At 39.3% G+C, this 9,319-nt stretch overlaps 2 protein-coding genes and 1 pseudogene across 2 annotated transcripts; 2 read left to right on the plus strand and 1 right to left on the minus strand.

The window, feature by feature from the left end:
* Nucleotides 1-538: 538 nt before the first annotated feature.
* LOC113337313 lies at nucleotides 539-2,014 on the plus strand (annotated as a pseudogene).
* A 945-nt stretch (nucleotides 2,015-2,959) lies between these two features.
* On the plus strand, nucleotides 2,960-3,834 carry LOC113337314 (F-box protein SKIP14-like). Its single transcript, XM_026583025.1, has 2 exons — nucleotides 2,960-3,685; nucleotides 3,769-3,834. Exons 1-2 carry the CDS (start codon nucleotides 2,960-2,962, stop codon nucleotides 3,832-3,834), a joined length of 792 nt encoding a protein of 263 aa, XP_026438810.1.
* Nucleotides 3,835-6,769: 2,935 nt separating this feature from the next.
* On the minus strand, nucleotides 6,770-9,118 carry LOC113337315 (protein FAR1-RELATED SEQUENCE 5-like). The gene has a single exon (XM_026583026.1). It carries the CDS (start codon nucleotides 9,116-9,118, stop codon nucleotides 6,770-6,772), a length of 2,349 nt encoding a protein of 782 aa, XP_026438811.1.
* Between the last annotated feature and the right edge of the window lie 201 nt (nucleotides 9,119-9,319).

The raw sequence follows: 9,319 nt of genomic DNA on the forward strand, positions 1-9,319 counted from the left end.
AAGTCTCATGATTGGAAGGCCATTGTGTCTGAATATGAGACTGGAAGATCAGACATGGAAGTGGCATGCAAGATTAGGACACATAAGCTTTAGAACTTTAAAGGCAATGTCTCAGAACAAGATGGTTCGAGGGCTATCACAGATAAACGATGAATCAAGGATCTGTGAATCATGTTTAGCTGGGAAACAAACGCGTCAAGGTTTTCCAAAAGCAACAACATTCAGAGCCTCAAAGCCATTAGAGCTTCTTCATACTGATTTATGTGGTCCTATTACACCACAACAAAACGGAATGGTGGAGAGGAGAAATTGATGTAATCCTAAGGGAATTAGAAGTCATCTATTTCTAAGAAAAGGAAAGACATGTAATAAGGTAATAGGACTAGGAAAAGGAATTCATAGTTCTATATATATATGTGATCACCAAAGTTGTGGTTGATCATATGAGCAAGATTAGAGCTTGTGTTTAGTTTTGAGAGATTTTTCTATACATCAATAAAGAGAGTTATCTTTATATAAGCTAAGTTTCATCTTGCAGCTGCCATTAGTTATAGGGCTGCAGATTGTCACACCAGCTAGCCCTGACGAAGGTTATGCTAAAGTGAGAGTTCTTGATATTAATCACCCTGACATTAAAGCGGCCAAGTTATCTCTTGGAGTTCTTGGTGTTATTTCACAGGTAATTTCAGTTCCGATTTAAGAACGCTCCTATGTCCATTCTTTTTTTCTTACACCTCATTTCATCCATCCTTTTGTAACTTGGCTAGCAGTTTTGTGATTGATGTGGATGTTGACATTTGTTTATCAGATAACTCTTAAACTCCAGCCACTTTTCAAACGTTCCATAACAGTTGTTAGAGAAAACGACACCGATTTAGCGACTCGGGCAACTACCTTCGGTAGAGAGTATGAATTTGCAGACATAACTTGGTATCCTTATCAACGTAGAGCACTTTATCGACTTGATGGCAGAGTGTCGTCGAATATATCCGGAAATGGTCTCTATGACTTTGCAGGTTTTCGTTCTACATTAACACTAGCTTTGGCAGTTGTAAGATCTTCAGGTACACAGATCATCCGTTTCTAATAGTTATATAAGTGTTGTCGATTATCCCTCTGTCTAATTTTACTAAACTAGTATGTCGTTGCTTTTTGGCTAATTAAATAGAGGAGATTCAAGAAGCCACAGGTGATGCGAATGGAAAATGCATCAGCGCAAGGGTAACCACATTTGCATTAAGGATTAGCGGATTCGGGTTCTCAAATGATGGTAATTTGTTTACAGGTTACCCGATAGTAGGATTCCAAAATCGCTTACAAGCCTCAGGAAGCTGTATAGATGGCTCCCCGGATGCTCTAATCACATCTTGTCCATGGGATCCCAGAATTAAAGGCCAATTTTATCACCAAACTACTCTCAATCTACCATTATCAAAAGTGAAGAACTTCATCGAGGACGTGCAAACACTACGGGATTTAATACCCGAAGCTTTTTGTGGCTTAGAGCTTTCAAGTGGAATCTGGAAGAGATACATAAAAGGTTCAAATGTTTACTTAGGCACGGACGAAGATTCCATGGATTTCGACTTTACTTATTATAGAAGTAAAGACGGCTCAACGCCTAGACTTTTTGAGGACATATTGGAAGAAATAGAACAGATTGCAGTTTGTAAGTATGGAGGGATACCGCACTGGGGTAAAGAATCGCAACGTTGGGTTTATTGGCGCAATCAATAAGTATAAACAGGCCGGAGAGTTTTTGAAAGTGAAACAAAGTTATGATCCTTCTGGAGTGTTTTCAAGTAAATGGACTAACCAAATCCTTGGTTTAGATCAAAGTGGTGTGACCATTGTTAAGGATGGTTGTGCCCTGGAAGGACTTTGTATCTGCTCTGAAGATATTCACTGTGCACCGCAAAAGGGGTACGTTTGTCGACCGGGTCGGCTCTTTACAAGTGCTAGAGTTTGTACAAATATAAGTAGAGTTGCTACGGATATAACTCCAGACATGTAAATTAGAGTGTGTATGTAATAATATCTTTGAACTTCTACCATTTTGTGTATTCTTTCAGTTTTTAATCAAATTGTACTTGTTTGACAAATGAAAAAGAAATATTTTCTACCAAATTTTATTTACCGCAAATCTATATTTTAAGTTCATTAATGAACGTATTTAGACAAATCCTCTTCCTCTTCCAAACCATGAAATATGTGATGGGTTTCAACTCGAGTAAGGTGCAACAGAAGCGACACCGAAAGTGAAAACTTCGTCTATTGATGTATTTCTATTTACTCCCACAAACTAGTTCCATTTTAGCAGCATAACTCTTCTCATTATCCATATCAGAATCATCAGCAAAATCTTTCTTTCTAGCCACCACAGTCTCACTTTGCGCAATCTGGAAAGGAATTTCACCTTCCTCCAAAAATCATAGGAGTTAATGGCAATTTTCGGTTCCTCGGTGAATCCAGAGTTTTGATATTATGAATAAAGGGTTGCTACCAACTCACTAGGATTCATGAGAAATGCTCGGTCAACTAACTAATGGTTGACTTGGGACCCTGCCCTGGTCAAGGTTAACCCCTTATTTGGGTCCGGATCGTCTGTTGCCAACACCCTCTGTTCCTCTGTTGCATCCACTCAATAACTGGCACGTTTCCCTATTGTAACTGCCACTCTTTCACAGTTTCCGAAGGAAAAGAAAAAGTCTACCGATATAGCTAAAAGTAGGTTAACTTTACCTTTAAAAAAACATGGCCTTGAATATATCTCATGGCGTCGGTGATTCCAAGTAAGCCATTAAAAGAGAGTTTGGGTTCAGAATGGGTTTGTAAGTGATGGATCTTTCCTTTTTTGCATGAATTTAGTTTATAATTCAACTTTTACAGCAGCAATCACCTGTTGGTTTGAGGAAGATTTCTGAATTTTCGTAATCGGATTGTTTGAGTTTTATCTGGTATGGATGCTGCCAGTGCTTTAGATACGGATGGAGAATGCCCACACAAGCTGCTTCAGCTATTTCCCGTTAGCTATCTGAATTTACAGGATCTTCATATAGATCAGCCGGCATCGAGGGAACGGATCACAGACGATGCTCTTCTAAATCTAGCTAACAGAGCTCAAGGAAACTTGAGAACTTTGAGTCTGGTCAAGTGTTCTAGGATAACAGATGATGGTCTTAAACGTGTGCTCGAAAGAAATCCAGGATTAATCAAGTTGAATATTCCAGGATGCACCGGATTAACTGTTGAGGGGGTCCTGAAATGCTTGAAGAATCTCAAGACTAGAAATACACCATCAGGTGGGATTAAGCAGCTAAGAGTTGGCGAACGTTATGATGTGCAAGAGATACACTTCGAAGAGTTGAAGTCCTTAATCGGTGAGGATAATTGCACACAGAGGTCTAATGTTATAAAGCCGAGGTTCTATGGGCAGCGGTACTTCCAGCCTTGCGGTGATGATGATTGTGCCATGGATATTGAGGTTTGCCCGAGATGTCAGTTCTTCCGGATGGTTTATGATTGTCCAGCAGAGAGTTGCCAAGGTAAAAAGTTGGAACCTCAGTCCTGCAAGGCATGTAGATTTTGCATTTCACGGTGTCATCAATGTGGCCGGTGCATCAATGATGTCGAACTTGAGGAAACCTTTCGTTTAGAGCCTGTTTGCTCAGATTGCCGGAATCAGGTGAAGGTTTGAGACATCCTCATCTATCCAGTAGTAGTTGTTTGCTTTTCTTTTGATAAAATTTACTGGTATCTACAATGTAGTGTGTCATTAAGATTAAAGATCCTAATTTAACTGGGATCCCGTCAGTTGAACTTTATAGAACTTGAGATGTGCAATCAAGACAGTTACAACAATATCCAACAATACATACATGATAATTCTATGCGCAGATTATTTGAGACATGAATAACCACTGAATGTTTCCCTGTTGTGAGACCACAGTATAAGAAATTGTTTGATTGCCACTATAAGATCTTTTCTCCTTTTAATTTTGCAGCCATGAGCTAAAACATTGTGAACCCAGATGCTGGATAAGGTAGCATAGAGAATATCCTTCTGATTTTCCCCCTTGAATCAATAATAAACCAGGTCATTAGCTGCTCTTCCGGGTCCTTAGCTATCACCATTCTTAAGCGACGGCCAGAAATAGACCAAATATGCCACACAAAGTCGCAATGAATGACGCAAAGCAACCCAGTTACAAAACTACACCTTAGGTGGCAGCCATTTCTTCCAAATTAGAAAGTGAGGAGTCATAGAAGATGACAAACTGGATAATACAGATTAACTGTTACCTTGATTGCATTGTAAAGCCTGCTGAAGAAAACTGGTTGCACTTCAAACTGTCGTCAGAATCTGGAGTGAGGCTAAAGTTGCGAAGATCATGCTTTAGTTCGAGCACATCGATGCTTTCAGCTGGGTCAAGGTGTCTTTCTAAGCTAAAAATCCACTCGTTGTTCACCTGCATTGCTTTCACCGTAGTATCCTTATTAGCACGGATCTTAAGGAAACCCACCGAGTGATCCATTAGCCTATTCTTGTGGTGCCACCAACCGAATGCCGGTCTTGTGAGTATAAAAATAACCATTTGAAAAAAGGTGATCACTGAAGGATAAACATAACACCGTCATGGGAACACTTCAAATATATTAAATATGCAGTTCTGTGAGCATCACACCAGACCGTTTCTTTATCCATCAGAAGGCTTGTCATGTGTACACATCACACACTCTTCTCTACCCCTTATTAACTTAAAAAGCTCTACTGCTAAAGGAGCAAAATTGATGACCATAAAAACCCAAAAGTCAGCTCACTCAGATCCTAGCCTTACAGAAAAAGAATACTTCATAAACAGACGACAAACAACAAAAGCATAAATGAGCAAGAGTTAGGTTCAACTGCTAGTTTGCTGCATTTGCTGGGAGATTTCTCCCCTTTGGTTTCCAATTGTTACTCCTCACTTGATGTGGATGGTTTCTTAGTCTTCCCTCACAAGCAAGTCAGGAACCCAAAAATCCCTCTAAAGGTATGTTTTTTCGCTTAGACTTAATGCTACAAGGGTGCACCCACTAAGGATTTTCTACAAAGAGGATCAACTCAAACTTATGCCTTTTCAGTACATCTGAACAAGAGACTCATCAACAGCTAAACTCGAAGCTTATGCAGTATTTCCTGGAGAGTTCTGGGGTCAAATGGGTTTTTGCTGAAAACGCCAAAGCTAGGATCTGGGCATAATCGAGTAAGAAGAGCACAACATGGCTAAGCCGTTTACTATTGAGCTAGAGCGCAATGGTAAACTCTATAGTTTCTCCAGAAGGAGTATACCTCAGCTAATTGTTTCTGTAAAATGCATTACCTGGTCATTGCACACTAAGCTGTTAGAATGCTACTCTCCCAGTTACATTGATATGTAACTGGGAGGCCATTACTGGTAACAGCTAGCTTTTTTAACCTTTTTGTATCTCCTTTACTCTTATCTATTCGATGATCGTTAATTTTCAATGAGTTTGTCTCTATCTCTCTCATAAATAAATAAAAATGACAAAGAAGCTAAATAGTGACACCAAAAAGACTGACAATACAAACAAAACAATTTAGCTGTTCACTGAAGAGCTGAAGAGTATGATCTATAACCTTTGAAACTAAGAAGAGTATAGGGATCTGACCTTTGCAACAGACATAAAAGACTGTACTACATAATTTCCTCGATTGGACGCCCCTCCACACCTGCAGCCAGATAAAACAAATTGAGATCGATACCCTTTATCTAGTAGGAATAACTCAAACTGACATCTCACATCTGTTTGAAATAATAAAGAACTGACATCGCACATATGCAGACAATAATGAAGAACTGACATTTGTTTTTATGATAATTAAAACTCACCTCTGTCGAATAAGATATACGGGCATTGTCATATGCATCAACTTGAGCTGTTACAGAGCCAAAACTTGCAAATAATGGAATAAATCCATAACTACAATTTATGAGTTTTAAGGTCAGTTCTAGCTCCTAGCTCTTCCATGGAGGTCTACCATACAATGTTGTCCTGGCTCAATACAGGGATCTGAAATGAAACCATAAAGCTGTACATGATAACCTTCTGAAAACATACAAGATGCAGGCTTTTAACTCCCAATTCTGAAACATTTCTAGTAGCTTTAGGAGGTTGCCAGCAGAGATTTTCTGAGTTCTAACTATATAATAACACAACCCCTATCTAAAAGTATATCAAATGTAGATGCAGTCTTCCAAAAGGTGTTGCTCCTGTCATTTAACAATTTTGTTCTTTACATCTGCATCAGCTCCAGATCTATGTCTTATTTTGAAGCTTCCCTCAGAACCATTAACAAGCCTTGTCATGTACCTACAACAGTAAACAAAGTAGTACATCAATGTCTGTTTCAGAATGATAATGAACCAATTAATTTTTTTTCATATTTAGTTACCTAAGGCTGGGATGGACCGCACCATCCATCTATACTGTTGATGTACATAAAGAAGTACGAATACAACAGATAGTTTAAATAAAATCAGCACACACACCTCCATTAGTAGTGATAGCAAACAATTGTTCGCTCATCTGTTGGCAATTACGAGAATCATGACCTACTCCTTCACACGTTTTGCTTTTTCTATGACTTTGTGTTGTTTCTGTACCACTTTCATAATGAGCATTCTCTGCAGTTTTTCTCTTATCAGGTTTTCTTCCTTTTGTTTTGGAGATGCGTGGGTCGCTGAGAGACGTCTTAATAGGAGCACTAGCACATGACTCGTCTGCGTGTTATCTCAGCTGCATCACATGAATTTTCTGTCTCTGATGGCTCATCATTAGCATATTCTTCCAACTGGCCATCTTTGCCATATTCTGCTCCAAGCTCATCAATGTCTATCTCCTTCACTTTCTCAAATGCTTGATCAAGGAAACCCATTGTCACATCATACGCTTTCTTAGACTTACCCAATATATAAGCTAATTCAGTTGACCGTCGACAATAATGACTAATCCTCATGGCTTCAGTTCCAAGCTTATGATCTTTCATTAACAATTCATCGTTGCCCAAAACCGAAGGTCTATTTGCATACTTGGTCCACCTTTGCTTTATAAAATGAGATGGAATCTCCACCACATAGTAACGATAAACTAAAATATGATGCAAATGTCTGCATGATATGCCAATAAATTCATATTCTTGGCAACCACATACACCTTTCTGCGTCACCTTATTAATCTTCACTCGGAACTGTTCCATCGGTACTTCATCATTTAACGAGTACACTCTATAAGTTTCTTCATCACCATCAGCCTCGATTGCTTCCGACCGATATCGTGAAGAAGCATTAAACTGTTCATGCACTTTCATAAACATATTCTTCGTATAGATTGGAGATGCATGCTTCACTAACAAATCTTGGGAAGCAAATATACGTTTCACATGGATAGACTTGTAGTCTTCATACCGTTCTCTAATGTACATTCTTTCCAGTGCTTGACCACAACTTTCTACGAATTCTAGCAAACACGTTCTGGAGTTCACAGAATGATCAAAGAAAGAAATAATACTATCACTTCTTTGTGTTGAATTCATGCCGGCAAAGAAAGTACCTCGATTGTAAGCTGGTATCCACTTCTCACGAATTTCAAACAAGTCATGAAGCCATACGTCCTCCACCAATCCAAATTCTCTCAACATGGCTTCCCATTGGTTTTCAAATTCCTGAGTTGTGTAGGTAAATCGAGTGACCGCTTTAACAGTTTTTTTGAACTTGGATTTCTTGTAGAATACATGACTTAGCTTCTCTCCAAATTTCTTCTTGATATGCCCTGAACAAAAACAATGACGACTGCTTAGGAACACTGTCGCAATCGCACTCGTCATGTCTTGATCCTGATCAGTAAGTATAGAAATTGGAGGATTTCCTCCCGTAGCTTCAAGCCATGTCTTAAACAGCCAAGTAAAAGTTTCTTCAGTCTCATCCCTCAACAACGCAAATCCAAATGTAACAGACTGATGATAATGGTTTGTACCTGTGAATGGAGCAAAAGGCATACTATATTTGTTAGCTCTGCATGTCGTATCAAACGTTACTGCATCTCCAAAACGACTATATGCTATTCGGGACCGTGCATCAACCCAAAAAAAACTTGCTGCCCTCCCTTCTTCATCTACTTGTACCGCATAATAAAAACCCGGATTCTCTATTGTCTTTTTTCTAAAATAAATCATCACAGCTTCTGCATCTCCTACTTCTATTAAAGATTCTCTAATCGTCCTAAGATGATTATAAACATCTCTCGGAGTGGATTCAGTATTCTCGTTATCCCCAAAAGGTGGTCCTACCTTTCTTAGTTGGAGTCTGCGCTTGCTAGGTGCTTTTGCCAAATTTCTAGGCGCAGGAGGAAAATCCTTGTTCGACTTCATTAGAACTCCTTCTTCAGGTGGGACCATGTCATGGTTGTGATCATCCTTAAACGCATTAACGTACCACGTACCATGTTTTGTATTCAAGGCTATACGAATCATAGCCTCACAACCAGTCCTCATTGAAGTAGTGTTTCTCTTCTTCTTACCATCGTCATCACTTGAATCAACTTGTTTCTTGTGAATTCCCTCACAACGACATACAAAAATCACTCTAGTTATTTGTGGTCCTCGTCCAGTGGCATATGATGACCTCTTGCGTGTTGAGAAACCCATACTCCTACCATATTCTTTGTAGAATGCTCCCGCCTCTTCGATAAAATGAAATTCCATATCCAAAATGGGAACAGATTCGACATCAAAATTTGTTGTCGTGTCGTTGTGAACAGATCCGACATCAAAAGTTGCTGCCATTTCGCTGTGAACAGATCCGGCATCCAAAGTGGTTGTCCTTTCGCTGTTATCCTCAAAAAGTGATGCTACCACTCCAGCTTGGACTGTATGCTTGCTAGATGCTTCTGCCAAATTTGTAGTCGCAGGAGGAAAAACCTTGTTCGACTTCATAAAAACTTGTTTTCTAGGTGGTACCATGTCATGGTTGTGATGATCCTTAAACTCATTAACATACCATGTGTTACATTTTGTATTCAAAGCTATCCGAAGCATAGCCTCACAACCAGTTCTCATAGTTGAAGCACCATTTTTCTTCTTCTCACCATCGTCATCATTTGAATCCACATGTTTCTTGTGCAATCCCTCACAACAACATACGAAAATCACTCTAGTTATTTGTGGTCCTCGTCTAGTGGCATATGATGACCTCTTGCGTGTTAAAAACCCCCTACTCCTACCATATGCTCTGTAGAATGCTCCTGCCTCTTCGATAGA

This window comes from Papaver somniferum, unplaced genomic scaffold (assembly GCF_003573695.1).
Source record: "Papaver somniferum cultivar HN1 unplaced genomic scaffold, ASM357369v1 unplaced-scaffold_15988, whole genome shotgun sequence".
Lineage (NCBI taxonomy): Eukaryota > Viridiplantae > Streptophyta > Magnoliopsida > Ranunculales > Papaveraceae > Papaver > Papaver somniferum.

Coding starts and splice junctions, on each gene's coding strand:
- LOC113337314 (XM_026583025.1), top strand. CDS start 2,960: ATGGATGCTGCCAGTGCTTTAGATACGGATGGAGAATGCCCACACAAG. Junction 3,686..3,768: donor GCTCAGATTGCCGGAATCAG/GTGAAGGTTTGA, acceptor TCTACAATGTAG/TGTGTCATTAAGATTAAAGA.
- LOC113337315 (XM_026583026.1), bottom strand. CDS start 9,118: ATGAGAACTGGTTGTGAGGCTATGCTTCGGATAGCTTTGAATACAAAA.